This window comes from Amia ocellicauda, chromosome 14, assembly GCF_036373705.1.
Source record: "Amia ocellicauda isolate fAmiCal2 chromosome 14, fAmiCal2.hap1, whole genome shotgun sequence".
Taxonomy (NCBI): domain Eukaryota; kingdom Metazoa; phylum Chordata; class Actinopteri; order Amiiformes; family Amiidae; genus Amia; species Amia ocellicauda.
In genome coordinates this window covers 22,427,582-22,445,466 of record NC_089863.1, presented here as the reverse complement: position 1 = coordinate 22,445,466, position 17,885 = coordinate 22,427,582, and the positions used below count along the sequence as shown (strand labels likewise).

General features: G+C 44.1%; 1 protein-coding gene and 6 non-coding genes across 7 annotated transcripts; 4 read left to right on the top strand and 3 right to left on the bottom strand.

Moving 5' to 3' along the window:
• Positions 1-4,546: 4,546 nt before the first annotated feature.
• Positions 4,547-4,618, bottom strand: trnaa-ugc (transfer RNA alanine (anticodon UGC)). Its single transcript has one exon. It is a non-coding gene; the product is annotated as a tRNA-Ala (tRNA).
• Positions 4,619-5,813: 1,195 nt separating this feature from the next.
• trnae-cuc (transfer RNA glutamic acid (anticodon CUC)) lies at positions 5,814-5,884 on the top strand. Its single transcript has one exon. It is a non-coding gene; the product is annotated as a tRNA-Glu (tRNA).
• Positions 5,885-7,848: 1,964 nt separating this feature from the next.
• On the bottom strand, positions 7,849-10,526 carry LOC136767395 (zona pellucida sperm-binding protein 3-like). The gene is made up of 9 exons (XM_066721153.1): positions 9,925-10,526; positions 9,665-9,780; positions 9,448-9,581; positions 9,193-9,367; positions 8,998-9,112; positions 8,744-8,841; positions 8,599-8,672; positions 7,986-8,371; positions 7,849-7,908 (listed from the first exon to the last, which is right to left on the bottom strand). Exons 1-8 carry the CDS (start codon positions 10,384-10,386, stop codon positions 8,001-8,003), a joined length of 1,545 nt encoding a protein of 514 aa, XP_066577250.1. The 5' UTR covers positions 10,387-10,526; the 3' UTR covers positions 7,849-7,908; positions 7,986-8,000.
• A 1,802-nt stretch (positions 10,527-12,328) lies between these two features.
• Positions 12,329-12,400, top strand: trnae-uuc (transfer RNA glutamic acid (anticodon UUC)). Its single transcript has one exon. It is a non-coding gene; the product is annotated as a tRNA-Glu (tRNA).
• A 2,808-nt stretch (positions 12,401-15,208) lies between these two features.
• trnaa-ugc (transfer RNA alanine (anticodon UGC)) lies at positions 15,209-15,280 on the bottom strand. The gene has a single exon. It is a non-coding gene; the product is annotated as a tRNA-Ala (tRNA).
• A 1,187-nt stretch (positions 15,281-16,467) lies between these two features.
• trnag-ccc (transfer RNA glycine (anticodon CCC)) lies at positions 16,468-16,538 on the top strand. Its single transcript has one exon. It is a non-coding gene; the product is annotated as a tRNA-Gly (tRNA).
• A 1,100-nt stretch (positions 16,539-17,638) lies between these two features.
• On the top strand, positions 17,639-17,710 carry trnag-ucc (transfer RNA glycine (anticodon UCC)). The gene has a single exon. It is a non-coding gene; the product is annotated as a tRNA-Gly (tRNA).
• Positions 17,711-17,885: the final 175 nt, after the last annotated feature.

The following is a 17,885-nucleotide window of genomic DNA, read 5'->3' as shown; positions in this document are numbered from 1 at the left end:
ACTTTTGACAATATACCCTAGCATTCTGTTTGCCTTCTTTATTGCTTCCCCACATTGCTTGGATGGAGAAAGTGAGGAGTCCACATAGACTCCTAGGTCTTTCTCATGCGTTACTTCATGTAGATCTGTACCTCCCATAGTGTAATTATAGTGGACATTTTTGTTACCTGCATGTATTACCTTGCACTTGTCCACATTGAATTGCATTTGCCAGGTGTCAGCCCACAACTGAATATTATCTAAGTTCCTCTGAATAGCCTGTGCTGCCAAGATTGTATCTGCTGAGCCACCTTTTTTCTTGAAGTACTGTTGGAATTATCCCATCTGGCCCAGGTGATTTGTTTGTTTTTAATTCTGCTAGTCCCTTTAGTACCTCCTCCTCATTGATCCTGATCTCTCTTAGGGTTTGACTGGACTGATTGTCAACCTGTGGCATGTCATCTGTTTTTTCTTTTGTAAAAACCTCTGTGAAATACTCATTTAGAATATTTGCCACATCTTGTTCAATTTCCAAGATACCTCCGTTTTTGCCCTTTATCTGTTTCACCTCCTCCTTTATTAACCGCTTGCTGTTGTGATATTGAAAAAAGCTCTTTGCATTGGTTTGAGCTCCAAGAGCTATGTTTCTTTCTAATTCCCTCTCTGCTTTCCTGATCCCTTTCTTAAGATCTCTTTGCAGCTCAACATATTCTATGTATTTTGTTTCGTCACCATCCCTTTTGTATGCACTATACAACATTGTCTTCCTCTTTATATTTTTTGCATACCTCTATTATACCATTTTGGCCAATGTTTTTTGTTCCTCAATTTGCTAAGTTTTGGTACAAATTGCTCCTGAGCCTCGAGTAGTATATTCTTAAAATATACCCATGCATTTTCAACTAACTCTGTATCCAGTGTGCTCCAGTCTACCTCTTCTAAGTGCCGTCTCTTACCTTCAAGGTTTGCTTTTCTAAAATTGTAGACCATTGTTTTAGACTTGGACCTTGTTTTTTGAAAGAATGCCTCAAAGACAACCATATTGTGATCACAATTTGCCATTGGTTCTCTAACTACTGTCCCCCTGACTCTATCTTGGTCATTTGAAAAGATCAAGTCAATACATGCGCTCTCTCTGGTTGGTTCCCTAACAAATTGAGTTAGAAAGCAGTCATTTACCATCTCAACCATTTCCATTTCTGCTTCTGTAGTCCCCACTGGGCTTTCCCAGTCTAAGTTTGGGAAATTGAAATCCCCCATTATAACAGCCACATCCTTGCTACATGCAGTCCTGATTACACTTTACAATGCAGCATCTTTCTGAATATCTGAGTTTGGTTGCCTGTAACACACTCCTACCGCTAATCCTCCAGATCTCTTGTTCAAAAGTTTCACCCACAAAGATTCTGTTCCGTTACTGGGATCTAATACAAGTTCTTCTGCCTCAATGTCATTTTTCACATATAATGCTACCCCACCCCCTCTTCGATTTTGCCTGTCTCACCTAAACTGTGTGTATCCTTCCAACTTGTATTCATCCCCATCATTTTCTGTAAGCCATGTTTCTGTCACTCCTACAACATCATAGTCACACACCAGCACTGTGGCTTCCAAGTCTAACATCTTGTTCCTTATACTCCTGGCATTGAGGTACAAACATTTCAGGACTTTCCTACTGGCAGTTTCCCTTGGTTTCCTTTCCTTAGTGGAACATCTCCCATTGTCATAGCTCCCTGCCCCCCTGGTTCCTAGTTTAAATGCTTCTCAATTTCACTGCACATACGCTCTTCCAATGCATTAGCCCCCCGTCTGTTTAGATGTAGACCGTCTGGTTTGTACAGGTCCCATCTATCCCAGAAGAAAGACCAATGCTCCATAAACCTAAACCCCTCTTCCCTACACCAAGCTTTCAACCACGTGTTAAACTTTCTAATCTCTGCCTGTCTCCCTGACCATGACCAGTGGATTCCCCCCGGCTTTGGCCAGTAGCCCGTCTACTAGTTTAGGGAGATCTGCAACCTGAGCACCAGGCAGGCAAGATACCAATGTGGGTCTCCATGTCACTAGAACACACTGTGTGATCTACACCTTTAAGAATTGAGTCTCCTACTATAACTACCTCCTTCGTCTGGGGGGGGATTGGGCACCATGGTGCTCTGGTGCTCAACTGCCCCCCATCACCCTCTGAGCTGTCACTGTCCAACTCGGTGTCCAGCAGTTGGAACCTGTTGGGCAATTCAAGCTCTTGGGGTGTCTCTACGGGGTGTGCACGCCCTTTTCTGCGGTTACGACCTACTGTAACCCAGCAGTTCTCTACGCTGTCCTGCTCTAAGGTCTCAACTCTCCTAGGTTTTACCCCCAATTCACACCTAATTGGCCCCACCTGGCTCCTCCTGCAACAGAATTCCTGCTAGTCCTAGACAGAAACTCCCTTCTACAACCTGTTTACTTTCACCAACTCAGCAGCTGAACTGAATTGGCTTCAATTTAGGCAAACTACAGACAATGCTAACGTCAATTTAAGGCAAACTTAAAACAAAATGAGCAATGCTAAGACTATTCTGAAACTAGTCAAACAACAAGATGGCTACCTCTCACCTGTACTCTCCGGTCTCTCTCTGTGGCAACTTGAAAATACTTCTGTTTACCTTTTTGCAAGATCAACGACAAGGTGGTAAGCACTTTACACTGTCAGCTGTGCAATTACTCATGCAACCTTAGTGTTACTGGTTACTGCTGGTGTACAAAACACTGACCCCGACGTCATTTGAACACGCACCCTTGTGATCTAGAGTCAGACGTGCTACCCTTGCCACAAGAGCTCGCTGCTTTCAAGGCGGGTGGTGAAACGCTCCTCTTTAAATTATTATTGGTAGTAGTAGTAGTAGTAGTAGTAGTAGTAGTAGTAGTAGTAGTAGTAGTAGTAGTAGTAGTAGTAGTAGTAGTAGTAGTAGTAGTAGTAGTAGTGGTGCATATCCGATACAGCGTGCTCTACATATTGCTTTGAATGCATGTGTAATTTACTCATGAATTTAGGTCCGTTCCTTGCTGATGGATTGATTATGGAGAGAGGGAGGGTCTACATATAAGTCGGTGTCCTGTGGGGGACAATGCTTTGCTTAAGGAGTCTGCATTTGGTAGACTTTCGAGGTGCACAATTCAGTGGGAGAAAACGCATCGGTCGGTGCTTGGTTAACACTTCTTTTTTAGTAGCTTAGTAGAGCCAATGAGCTCGGTGTTAGTGCGTGTGCCTCCAATGTATCACACCTGGCACCTGTCACCGCTAATTCCCTTGTTCTGACGACGGTCTGTGTTTAACTTCAAGCCAACAAGTAAAGACAACGCGCGTTTTAGATGGCATGTGTGTCAACGTGATGATGACGATGTTCAAGTACACCGTGCCGTTTAAAGCGCCCAAATCTTACAGCCTGCGCACTTACACTCACCTAAAGGATTATTAGGAACACCTGTTCAATTTCTCATTAATGCAATTATCTAACCAACCAATCACATGGCAATTGCTTCAATGCATTTTGGGGTGTGGTCCTGGTCAAGACAATCTCCTGAACTCCAAACTGAATGTCTGAATGGGAAAGAAAGGTGATTTAAGCAATTTTGAGCGTGGCATGGTTGTTGGTGCCAGACGGGCCGGTCTGAGTATTTCACAATCTGCTCAGTTACTGGGATTTTCACGCACAACCATTTCTAGGGTTTACAAAGAATGGTGTGAAAAGGGAAAAACATCCAGTATGCGGCAGTCCTGTGGGCGAAAATGCCTTGTTGATGCTAGAGGTCAGAATTTGGTGTAAACAGAATGAGAACATGGATCCATCATGCCTTGTTACCACTGTGCAGGCTGGTGGTGGTGGTGTAATGGTGTGGGGGATGTTTTCTTGGCACACTTTAGGCCCCTTAGTGCCAATTGGGCATCGTTTAAATGCCACGGCCTACCTGAGCATTGTTTCTGACCATGTCCATCCCTTTATGACCACCATGTACCCATCCTCTGATGGCTACTTCCAGCAGGATAATGCACCATGTCACAAAGGTCGAATCATTTCAAATTGGTTTCTTGAACATGACAATGAGTTCACTGTACTAAACTGGCCCCCACAGTCACCAGATCTCAACCCAATAGAGCATCTTTGGGATGTGGTGGAACGGGAGCTTCGTGCCCTGGATGTGCATCACACAAATCTCCATCAACTGCAAGATGCTATCCTATCAATATGGGCCAACATTTCTAAAGAATGCTTTCAGCACCTTGTTGAATCAATGCCATGTAGAATTAAGGCAGTTCTGAAGGCGAAAGGGGGTCAAACACAGTATTAGTATGGTGTTCCTAATAATCCTTTAGGTGAGTGTATACAGAACCAGCTTGCAATCCGGCCCATTGTTTCACTTCTCACAATGAATACATACACACGCTGTTTCTCGGACGAATGCTGGGAGAGAGTGCCGAAAAGGCCCATGCTAGTGTGACCGATGAATCACGGCCTCCCGATTTGTTCGGTACTTGCTATGTGCATCCAATGACATAGTGCACGGGCTCCATTAAAAGACAGTCTGGAGATGCCGAGGACTGAACTCGGGACCTCATACATGCAAAGCATGCGCTCTACCACTGAGCTACATCCCCAATGCCAGCCTGTCTTCTCTCAAACTTTGTATCTCTGTCAACAACAAACATACATGCAAAACGAGATAGAAAAGAGCAGTGATGGTGTCGTTACTCACAAAAAGAAATGTATTACGTTGTATTCTTTACTCATATAAACAGTAACAAGATACTTTACTTATTACTCTCTGGGCAAAGTAATTAGTTACTTTACTATTAGATTACTTTGCATTTCACCCCAAACTTTGCGGGACCTCATTAAACAATTACAAAGTTACACCCACACATGCGGTCGAATAAAGACAGAAACATACTGTTATCTCTTGCTGTTCTAATAAAGCGCCACAGGAAAACCAGGCCAGTGTCGGAAGTCCACGCCCTGATGTGGGAGGAGCGGAGCGATTGTGGGTTTGGTTTGTGTCTCGTTTTAAAGACAGTGACAGAAAGCAACACTACGAGCGATAGAGCCTGGTGTGGAAAGGACTTTTGTGGCTGTCTTATTCTGTATGCTTTAGATGATTGGAGACAGCTAAAAATATACAAGTTTCTGTTAAGAGATATTACGAATAGCTAAAAGGGTATAGACAACATTATATTCAGAAGTTACTGTAAGAAAACTTTCCATGTGCAACACTAAAATAAATATTTGCTATGTATTATTATTATTGTTATTATTGTAATCTTTATCAAGATATGTGCTAGTAGATTTGTATTTTAAATTGCTGAACATGACTCCCTTAACGTATTACTCTTACTACAGATTTGTAACTGCAAACGACAATTTCTGTAATATTTTTAAATTACACCGTAGACGTGCTTAACCAGGGCGAGTTACAGCTGAAATAAAACACACACGTATCACGATGAATCGTACAGTAACAGCAGCTACAATAGAGTTGCACGTTGCACTCGTGGCGTTTATGGACTTATGGACGCATTTATGAAACCAGTCCTTAATGTTTCAGAGGAAAACCCAGATCTGCTTTATTTATGTATACATTCATTGAACTTGTAAATGGGCACACGTTAACGAAATCGTGTTCGCCTTCATACTGATTGTCTCTGCACCTGTGATGTAGTGATTGGCTAGGTACGTATTAAGCAGATCGACTGCAGACTAATAAGGATAATCATTAAGACATCATCTTGCCCCATGGGACTCTTTCTATAGGTCTTGTGAATTTGCTTCAAGGACGCAAGCCAGAGCTCCCCAGCAGCACCAGTGGTGTAGTGGTATCATACAAGACTCTCATTCTTGTGACTTGGGTTTGATTCCCAGCTGGCGCATCTAACACAGCCCGCTCTCTTTCTTGCTTTGATTGCACTTGTCATCTCATTTTTTTCTTCATTCCAGAATGCAGCAGGTAGAATTTTCTTTAGCAATTGACTGGATCATTTCTTTGTGAGGTTTTCAATTTCAAAAACACAAAGACAATGCTTTCTGGGAGTTATATTTCAGTAATAAAACGAGGCACATTGGTGACAAACACAAGCCCTCTTGTGGAAACGATTGACACAGTCATCTGCACAATAGGTAGTCATATTCTGCTGCAGTAGAGAAAAGGTAGTATTCCATCCCGTGTTATTTCACAGGAGTTCGTATGCATCCATTTCAAGTTCAAGAGCGGATGTGACAATTCCTGTAACTATTCACGAGTGGGAGCTACTTAAGGTGCAGCAACATTTCCTTTCCTTTTGAATTCTACCACACTGATCTGCACACCTGTGCAATATAAGGGTTACTTGTGCTTTCTGAAGAAATTCCTTGTAAAATGCCAACACTCAGGATCAACCCAGGGACCTTTAGCTCTTCAGTTTAACACTGTCCCAAATGAGCTATTTCAGCCAATTGTGAAATGGTATCATGATCCCAGAAGTCAAAGTGAAAGAAGCCCTGGCAGAACACAGTCATTGAAAAATTATTATTTTTTGTTCAAGACATAGGGAATTTCTTAATATGAACACAGCAAATCAAGTCAGGATGGCCTCCTTTGGAGGCTTGGCTTTGAATCCCACTTCTGACAAGGGATTTTTTTTACCACCCAGGAACACACACTCACCCGTTCTGGCGACAAGGACAACAGGATTTGAGGACTGTGCTGAAAACGACACTACACAAAGCAATCAATGTTGAAAGAAATTTTAATTTTCTTTCCCCAGATTTTTGGCACATATCTGGAAAAAACTCCCCAGTGATGTGGTTGAAGCTGAAAATGTGGGAACATTCAAAACCAGACTCGATAGGATCCTTGGATCACTTCATTATTAAATAGACACCAAAACAGGCACGATGGGGCAAAGCTATAGATTTATTTGGGGTCTCCCAGATCAGGTTAAATATTTATTTCAAAGTTAACGGTGTAGATACATCCAAAATATGGGCTTTGCAAACTAAGCATTTAGTCAAACTATTTCTCAAAATGTAGAGATTTATCATTATATAGAAATGTGGGTAAACTACTTAAGGATTTATTAAACCTGGAAAAATACAGTCTGTGAAAAAGGACACTCTGAAGCAAAAGGGCTCGGTGGTTACAGTTGGCAGCCCATAGATTTGTGCTTGCCTGATGTATTTCTCTCACTTGACACAGCAGGGTTTAGATTTCATTTAATCCAATTCATACCCCTCGTCTACTAAGTGTTAAACGAGAGAGAGCATTAAAAATGTTTGGACACCATTTTGACAGCCACGCTCTGCAGAGTGAATCATGTGAAAGAATCTAGGGGAGGTAAAGAACGCTAACCACCACCAGGAAAGCAGCTAGAAACAAGCAACAACAATGAAGGAGATGCTTGCACCCACACAGGTTCAAATGTTGCTCACGGTGGCAACCCCATTGGACTTCGAGTCCAGCTCCTTCACCGCTCACTCTTTTGAGACAGCAGCCTTTGAGGATAGAATATTAAGGATACCGATGCAAAAGTACCGGCTAGGGTTGTGGACTGCGCGATTGCTTTGAGCGTCAGAGAGGTTGGCTATAGATGGACTCCAATTAATCAAGCACTACTGTTTGTAGAAAAAGGTCCCCATAACCTCCATCAGTTGGAATACCAGCAACTGCAGCAAGTCTGAAATATCAGAACAGGTGTCAAGACATGCAGGTAGAACCCTGTGCCACATGCAGTCTACAATAAACTGGACTCAGCCCATGTCATCATAGGCCACTGCACACCTTTGACAGGGCCTCAGAATAGGGACCTCATGTCAGAAGTACTGGTAGCTGTGCATTGGAATAAAGAGGAGACCCAGATGCATTTTGAAGGTTTATTGGTTCCACTGCAACAAGCAGACACTGGAATTCCTCCGGGACCTGGGGAGAGAAGGAGCAGATGAGCACTGTAGCCTGGGCAACAAAGCAGTGGAGCACTAGGAGAGGAAGACCCTTACCTGCCAGCCATCCTGTTACACTGGGAATCGTTCATCCTCCTCGTCAGTCTCCTCTCTATGGAACTCCCCTCGCTCATCTTCATCCTCATCCTGAAAGCTCACCCAAGACGACTCCTCACCTTTAAACAGTTCAGCTGCATAGTCCTCCGATGCCACGGTTCTCTCTTCAGAGTCATCCCAGGCATCCACCTCTACCGCTGGTGGACCGTCAACTGCTGCAGACTCCTCTGGCCGAGAGTCCACTTGCCTAGCTTCTCCTTCAGCATGGGACCCCAATCCTGGAACCACATCTTCCCCTGACCAATGGGCTCCTTCCGCCGAGTCCATTTTAGCACCGGGATGCTCCAAGGGCAGCAGGTGACTGGTCACTAGGCCGCTCCTCTGACCTGGTGGAGATACAGATGCAGAAGGTTTGAGGAGTAACGGATTAAGAACACAAACAGCCAATAGGACGTGTGTGGAAGCCAAGCCAAAGCAATACAATATGGAGCAAACAATCCTGCAGTGCCAGAATCGGAGCCATTTGCATGCTGGGTATAGAGGGAGTGCAAGTCGAAGTACTCGCAAGACAGTCAAAGAACGGAGGCAAGATTCATAGCACCAGTACACCCACCTTCCGCACGGTCCCCAGCACACCTGGAGTCACAGCACGTGCACACAGCATGGTTCCCATACAGCTCCTCCCACCTGTTCACAAGAGGAGAGGGTCACAGGCCTGTTTTTTTCCCCCTAGCAGCAGGCTGCTGCAATAGAGGTACCTTTTAGCTTTTCGGTTGTAGGTGCAGGATTTGGTGCCTGGAGTCACATGTTCTGCCACAGTCATGGTGCAGTGCATGTACAGCTCAGTCATCACATGCTGAAGGGGAGCAGACAACAAACAGGGAGGGTTGGCTTCAAGTCACTATAAAAAGGTTCTCCCACATCCTCGGGAAAAGGCTTCCTATAGATCTTGGCTCAGCAATGGTTGAAAAGTCACACAGTGGGTTCCATCGTAGCAGAATGCATTGGATACCTCGGACAGGGTCTTCTGAAACAGGAAGGCGTCGATGGTGAAGCGGAGAACGTCCTTCCTCGTGTACGGCACGAACCTGGACTGGCACCCATCAGCCTTGCTGTCTACCAGGCACCTGTGGGCAAGCAGAGACATTGGCATCTTGACCAGAAGACGGGGTGAAAGCTGGTTAAGCCACCAAGAATACGGCCTTACCCAAAGTTGTCAATCACGGTGAACCTGGGCTTGGAGTGCCGATCCGGAGAGGCCGTGGCATAGCAGGACTGGATGAACAGCCGCTGCCCTTCAGTGGCAAAGTAGCCTGTGGCCTGGAAGTACATGGGCTGACCCAGGTAGTAGATGTTCTTTGGGGAGAGTCTGATCCACTGCTCTGTGGAAGCAGGGCAGGGTTATGCATCCATGCACACACACCCCCCACACAAGCAGCCAGCAAAGTTACAGATACCGTACCATTGGTGGTGACCAGGATGTAGCCATGTCTGTTCTTCAGCTCTCTGAAGAAGGCAGATTTGTCCATGCCTGGAAGGGTGCTGCCATGCTGGGGGAATGTGGGCTGGTAGCCAATCTTGTAGGAATAGTGGAACCTGCAAAGGCAGTACAGCAGAGCAGATCAGGAAGGAGGCAGCCAATTGCCTCCAATTACTGCTCAGATGAAACAAATCCATACCGGTTGTAGACAAGCTGGATGGGCACAGTGAAGGACACACCCCGGATTACTGGGTGTGAAGAAGTTGGAGGGGAGTAGCGCAGAGTGTTGGAGTACACCAGTCGGCCATTAATGATCTACAGGATTAAGTTTGACACCATGGAAGAGGGATGAGCCAATAAGATACAGGAACCAGCATCACGGCTATCCAGCTATCACTACTTCCCAGAAAACACATAGCATGGAACAGTGCAAATCTGTGAAACCACACGGCTACTTACCGATCGCTTGTTCCCACACTCGTTCAGCCCGTAGATGAAGTAGTAGTAGTGCTCAGTGGTCTTACGGACGGCGCAGCTCCCCAGCATGAGCTCCGAAGGCCTGCACCTGAAGCCGTTGATGTTCTTATGCACTGCCACGTACATCTTACTGTAGTCTCCCCACACTGCAACGCCTCGGTTCTGGACCTTCTTGGGATGCACGCCTTTCCGCAGGTTGTCACCGGGGAACAGGATGCGCCTCAGGTCATCCGGCATGGGCTTGCTGCCAGTGGCCGGCCGGAGTTTCTTTGGGTCTACCAGAGGAGCCGACGCCTGGATGAACATGGGGAGAATGCGGTAGTGCTTGGACAGCGTCTTGATATCGGAGGATTCCTTTGAAGTCTCATTGTCACTGTCGGCAAAGACCGGTGTAGGGAATAATACTCCTACACAGAGGCAGAGAGCAATGCAGATCAGCTTCATTGCACACAGAACAAGCACGTGACAACGCCACTGGAAAGAGAGGATTAAACAACAGCACTGCAATGCCTCTGCAATAACCACTAAACCCCCAGTTCACTCACAGACACACTAGCCCGGAAAGTGATAATCACTAGGGCACTGCTCCTGCTCTATATAGGGCTAGACATAAATAACAAACAGCTGCTATGGCGATCTCTCAATTAACACATCCAGCTGAATCATCCCTATTGGTATCTGCTGCTTGTATGTTGTGTGTAATGCCTGGATACATTTATTAATGTGTTTGTTATATCCAGTGAATTAGAGGGCTAGGTCTGTCATTTTTGTATCATGTTGTTCACATAAGTTGAAGTGCCTATAGCTTTCAAATTGCAGTTTAAATTCATTGTTTCACATATTCCACCTAATCAAGCCATTGTTAAAGCTAAGGGCAGCTGCATTGTCTGGAATTCATTTGGAAAAGGCGTTAATTGCTGGAAGCCTGTTGATTTACTTAACGTGGATGAAATGCCCCTCGTGAGCATCGCTTGCTCAACGAGCTTGTCAGGGCGTTTGTTTTGTCAGAGGACGATATGTTTACTGCAATACGTGCTACAGAAGTAAAGGAAGTCTGTTTCATGAGCAATTCATCTGTATTGTCAGCTCCTCCTTAATTATTATCATTATTGGTAGAATCATAAACCACACGTATCACGATGAATCGTACAGTAACAGCAGCTACAATAGAGCAGGTTATAACTGAACTAAAGTGTGCACGTTGCACTTGTGGCGTTTATGGACTTATGGACGCATTTATGAAACCAGTCCTTAATGTTTCAGAGGAAAACCCAGATCTGCTTTATTTATGTATACATTCATTGAACTTGTAAATGGGCACACGTTAACGAAATCGTGTTCGCCTTCATACTGATTGTCTCTGCACCTGTGATGTAGTGATTGGCTAGGTACGTATTAAGCAGATCGACAACAGACTAATAAGGATAATCAGACAATATTTTCTGGGAGTTATATTTCAGAAATAAAATGAGGCACATTGGTGACAAATGCCAGCCCTCTTTTCGAATCGATTGACGCAATAATCTGCGCAATAGGTAGTCACATTCTGCTTTATCAGAGAAGGGGTAGTTATCCATCTCGTGTTATTTCACAGGAGTTCGCATGTGCCCGTTTCAAGTTGAGGAGCTTACGTGACAGTTCCTGTAACTATTCACTTCTTTACCTGGTGTCTATTGTGTAACGCGCCGCATCTTTTTATTTATTAATTAATTTATTTATTTCCATTTTCCGATACTGTCTGGCTGAGCCCCCGTGTCCTAGTGGATCAGACACTGGGTTCCTAAGCCAGGGAGTGTGGCTTTGAGTCCCAGCTGCTCAGAAGCACGGTCATTTTTAAGCTCGGATCTGAGCTCAGACTGAGCCCCGATCCGCTTAGTACAAAACAATTGACATGATGCTTCCCACAGCACATACAGGGTGAAATGTGAAGGCACTGAAACCTGGAAAGCTGCTCCAGCGCATGGAGAAGCTCGGTGTGCAGTCTTGAACAGGAAAGTGGAAATAACGCAGGGCTTTGCAAACTTGTATTGCTTGCAATATGCAATATAGGAGTGGCTGTGACGTTAACAGGTGGTTGAGTGCCCATGGAGCAGAGTGGCGCAGCGGAAGCGTGCTGGGCCCATAACCCAGAGGTCAATGGATTGAAACCATCCTCTGCTATGTTTCAACTTTGGTTTTGTTTCATTTCGGAAAGGTCTGAATAAAGTGCAATCTGGAAAGATGCTAATGGACATTTTCCTTCCGCACTGAGGAACAGGAAACTGCAGATAACGCAGGGCTTCCCAAATGTTCACCGATTGCAATTTGGAAAACAAATTGCCTGCCACTTTGCAATCCTGGAATCATGTTCGACCACAGTGAGATATTGTTGGGAAGCAGATTCTAAGCGTTGTTGGTATAGTGGTTAGCATAGCTGCCTTTCAAGCAGTTGACCCGGGTTCGATTCCCGGCCAATGCAATATACACATCCCTCTCTGACTGTTCTCAGCTGCCTAGTGTGCCCTTTCATGCTGCTTCAGACCCTTTTAAGAACATTAGAGAGTTAACAAACGAGAGGGGACCATTCGACCCATCGTGCTCGTTTGGTGGTCATTAATATCGAAGTGATCCAAGGATCCTTTCCAGACCATTTTTAAATGTTCCCAAACTTTCAGCTTCAACCACATCGCTGGGTAGTTTATTTCAGATTGTGACTACTCTCTGTGTAAAGAAGTGTCTTCTGTTTTCCGTTTTGAATGCCTTGAAGCCCAATTTCCATTTGTGTCCCCGGGTAGTCTCCTCTGTTCCAGGGTGAAAAGGTTCAGTTCCCTCAGTCTCTCCGAGTAGGACTTTCCCTTGAAGACCTGGAATAAGTCTGGTTGCTCTCCTCTGAACTGCCTCTATGGCTGCAATATCCTTTTTGAAGTGTGGTGCCCAGAACTGTACACAGTATTCCAGATGAGGTCTAACTAGCGCATTATACAGTCTTAAAATTACTGCCCTTGCTTTAAATTCTACACTTTTGACAATATACCCTAGCATTCTGTTTGCCTTCTTTATTGCTTCCCCACATTGCTTGGATGGAGAAAGTGAGGAGTCCACATAGACTCCTAGGTCTTTCTCATGCGTTACTTCATGTAGATCTGTACCTCCCATAGTGTAATTATAGTGGACATTTTTGTTACCTGCATGTATTACCTTGCACTTGTCCACATTGAATTTCATTAGCCAGGTGTCAGCCCACAACTGAATATTATCTAAGTTCCTCTGAATAGCCTGTGCTGCCAAGATTGTATCTGCTGAGCCACCTTTTTTCTTGAAGTACTGTTGGAATTATCCCATCTGGCCCAGGTGATTTGTTTGTTTTTAATGATGCTAGTCCCTTTAGTACCTCCTCCTCATTGATCCTGATCTCTCTTAGGGTTTGACTGGACTGATTGTCAACCTGTGACATGTCATCTGTTTTTTCTTTTGTAAAAACCTCTGTGAAATACTCATTTAGAATATTTGCCACATCTTGTTCAATTTCCAAGATACCTCCGTTTTTGCCCTTTATCTGTTTCACCTCCTCCTTTATTAACCGCTTGCTGTTGTGATATTGAAGAAAGCTCTTTGCATTGGTTTGAGCTCCAAGAGCTATGTTTCTTTCTAATTCCCTCTCTGCTTTCCTGATTCCTTTCTTAAGATCTCTTTGCAGCTCAACATATTCTATGTATTTTGTTTCGTCACCATCCCTTTTGTATGCACTATACAACATTGTCTTCCTCTTTATATTTTTTGCATACCTCTATTATACCATTTTGGCCAATGTTTTTTGTTCCTCAATTTGCTAAGTTTTGGTACAAATTGCTCCTGAGCCTCGAGTAGTATATTCTTAAAATATACCCATGCATTTTCAACTAACTCTGTATCCAGTGTGCTCCAGTCTACCTCTTCTAAGTGCCGTCTCATACCTTCAAGGTTTGCTTTTCTAAAATTGTAGACCATTGTTTTAGACTTGGACCTTGTTTTTTGAAAGAATGCCTCAAAGACAACCATATTGTGATCACAATTTGCCATTGGTTCTCTAACTACTGTCCCCCTGACTCTATCTTGGTCATTTGAAAAGATCAAGTCAATACATGCGCTCTCTCTGGTTGGTTCCCTGACAAATTGAGTTAGAAAGCAGTCATTTACCATCTCAACCATTTCCATTTCTGCTTCTGTAGTCCCCACTGGGCTTTCCCAGTCTAAGTTTGGGAAATTGAAATCCCCCATTATAACAGCCACATCCTTGCTACATGCAGTCCTGATTACACTTTACAATGCAGCATCTTTCTGAATATCTGAGTTTGGTGGCCTGTAACACACTCCTACCGCTAATCCTCCAGATCTCTTGTTCAAAAGTTTCACCCACAAAGATTCTGTTCCGTTACTGGGATCTAATACAAGTTCTTCTGCCTCAATGTCATTTTTCACATATAATGCTACCCCACCCCCTCTTTGATTTTGCCTGTCTCACCTAAACTGTGTGTATCCTTCCAACTTGTATTCATCCCCATCGTTTTCTGTAAGCCATGTTTCTGTCACTCCTACAACATCATAGTCACACACCAGCACTGTGGCTTCCAAGTCTAACATCTTGTTCCTTATACTCCTGGCATTGAGGTACAAACATTTCAGGACTTTCCTACTGGCAGTTTCCCTTGGTTTCCTTTCCTTAGTGGAACATCTCCCATTGTCATAGCTCCCTGCCCCCCTGGTTCCTAGTTTAAATGCTTCTCAATTTCACTGCACATACGCTCTTCCAATGCATTAGCCCCCCGTCTGTTTAGATGTAGACCGTCCGGTTTGTACAGGTCCCATCTATCCCAGAAGAAAGACCAATGCTCCATAAACCTAAACCCCTTTTCCCTACACCAAGCTTTCAACCACGTGTTAAACTTTCTAATCTCTGCCTGTCTCCCTGACCATGACCAGTGGATTCCCCCCGGCTTTGGCCAGTAGCCCGTCTACTAGTTTAGGGAGATCTGCAACCTGAGCACCAGGCAGGCAAGATACCAATGCGGGTCTCCATGTCACTAGAACACACTGTGTGATCTACACCTCTAAGAATTGAGTCTCCTACTATAACTACCTCCTTCTTTAGGCCTCTTAGTGCCAATTGGGCATCGTTTAAATGCCACGTCCTACCTGAGCATTGTTTCTGACCATGTCCATCACTTTATGACCACCATGTACCCGATTTGTTCGGTACTTGCTATGTGCATCCAATGACATAGTGCACGGGCTCCATTAAAAGACAGTCTGGAGATGCCGAGGACTGAACTCAGGACCTCATACATGCAAAGCATGCGCTCTACCACTGAGCTACATCCCCAATGCCAGCCTGTCTTCTCTCAAACTTTGTATCTCTGTCAACAACAAACATACATGCAAAACGAGATAGAAAAGAGCAGTGATGGTGTCGTTACTCACAAGAAGAAATGTATTACATTGTATTCTTTACTCATATAAACAGTAACAAGATACTTTACTTATTACTTTCTGGGCAAAGTAATTAGTTACTTTACTATTAGATTACTTTGCATTTCACCCCAAACTTTGCGGGACCTCATTAAACAATTACAAAGTTACACCCACACATGCGGTCGAATAAAGACAGAAACATACTGTTATCTCGTGCTGTTCTAATAAAGCGCCACAGGAAAACCAGGCCAGTGTCGGAAGTCCACGCCCTGATGTGGGAGGAGCGGAGCGATTGTGGGTTTGGTTTGTGTCTCGTTTTAAAGACAGTGACAGAAAGCAACACTACGAGCGATAGAGCCTGGTGTGGAAAGGACTTTTGTGGCTGTCTTATTCTGTATGCTTTAGATGATTGGAGACAGCTAAAAATATACAAGTTTCTGTTAAGAGATATTACGAATAGCTAAAAGGGTATAGACAACATTATATTCAGAAGTTACTGTAAGAAAACTTTCCATGTGCAACACTAAAATAAATATTTGCTATGTATTATTATTATTGTTATTATTGTAATCTTTATCAAGATATGTGCTAGTAGATTTGTATTTTAAATTGCTGAACTTGACTCCCTTAACGTATTGCTCTTACTACAGATTTGTAACTGCAAACAACAATTTCTGTAATATTTTTAAATTACACCGTAGACGTGCTTAACCAGGGCGAGTTACAGCTGAAATAAAACACACACGTATCACGATGAATCGTACAGTAACAGCAGCTACAATAGAGTTGCACGTTGCACTCGTGGCGTTTATGGACTTATGGACGCATTTATGAAACCAGTCCTTAATGTTTCAGAGGAAAACCCAGATCTGCTTTATTTATGTATACATTCATTGAACTTGTAAATGGGCACATGTTAACGAAATCGTGTTCGCCTTCATACTGATTGTCTCTGCACCTGTGATGTAGTGATTGGCTAGGTACGTATTAAGCAGATCGACAACAGACTAATAAGGATAATCATTAAGACATCATCTTGCCCCATGGGACGCTTTCTATGAATTTGCTTCAAGGACACAAGCCAGAGCTTCCCCAGCAGCGCCAGTGGTGTAGTGGTATCATACAAGATTCCCATTCTTGTGACTCGGGTTCGATTCCCGGCTGGCGCATCGGACACAGCCTGCTCTCTTTCTTGATTTGATTGTACTTGTCATTTCATTCTTTTCTTCATTCCAGAATGCAGCGGCAAGACTCTTCTTTAGCAATTGACTGGATCATTTCTTTCTTTTGAGGTTATTCAATTTCAAAAACACAGACAATATTTTCTGGGAGTTATATTTCAGAAATAAAACGAGGCACATTGGTGACAAATGCCAGCCCTCTTTTCGAATCGATTGACGCAATAATCTGCGCAATAGGTAGTCACATTCTGCTGCAGCAGAGAAGGGGTAGTTATCCATCTCGTGTTATTTCACAGGAGTTCGTATGTGCCCGTTTCAAGTTGAGGAGCTTACGTGACAGTTCCTGTAACTATTCACTTCTTTACCTGGTGTCTATTGTGTAACGCGCCGCATCTTTTTATTTATTAATTTATTTATTTATTTCCATTTTCCGATACTGTCTGGCTGAGCCCCCGTGTCCTAGTGGATCAGACACTGGGTTCCTAAGCCAGGGAGTGTGGCTTTGAGTCCCAGCTGCTCAGAAGCACGGTCATTTTTAAGCTCGGATCTGAGCTCAGACTGAGCCCCGATCCGCTTAGTACAACACAATTGACATGATGCTTCCCACAGCACATACAGGGTGAAATGTGAAGGCACTGAAACCTGGAAAGCTGCTCCAGCGCATGGAGAAGCTCGGTGTGCAGTCTTGAACAGGAAATTGGAAATAACGCAGGTCTTTGCAAACTTGTATTGCTTGCAATATGCAATATAGGAGTGGCTGTGAAGTTAACAGGTGGCTGAGTGGCCAAGGAGCAGAGTGGCGCAGCGGAAGCGTGCTGGCCCCATAACCCAGAGGTCGATGGATCGAAACCATCCTCTGCTATGTTTCAACTTTGGTTTTGTTTCATTTCGGAAAGGTCTGAATAAAGTGCAATCTGGAAAGATGCTAATGGACATTTTCCTTCCGCACTCAGGAACAGGAAACTGCAGATAACGCAGGGCTTCCCAAATGTTCACCGATTGCAATTTGGAAAACAAATTGCCTGCCACTTTGCAATCCTGGAATCATGTTCGACCACAGTGAGATATTGTTGTGAAGCAGTTTCTAAGTGTTGGTGGTATAGTGGTTAGCATAGCTGCCTTCCAAGCAGTTGACCTGGGTTTGATTCCCGGCCAATGCAATATACACTCCCCTCTCTGTCTGTTCTCAGCTGCCTAATGTGCTCTTTCATGCTGCTTCAGACACTTTTAAGAACATTAGAGAGTTAACAAACGAGAGGGGACAATTCGACCCATCGTGCTCGTTTGGTTTTCATTAATATCGAAGTGATCCAAGGATCCTTTCCAGACCATTTT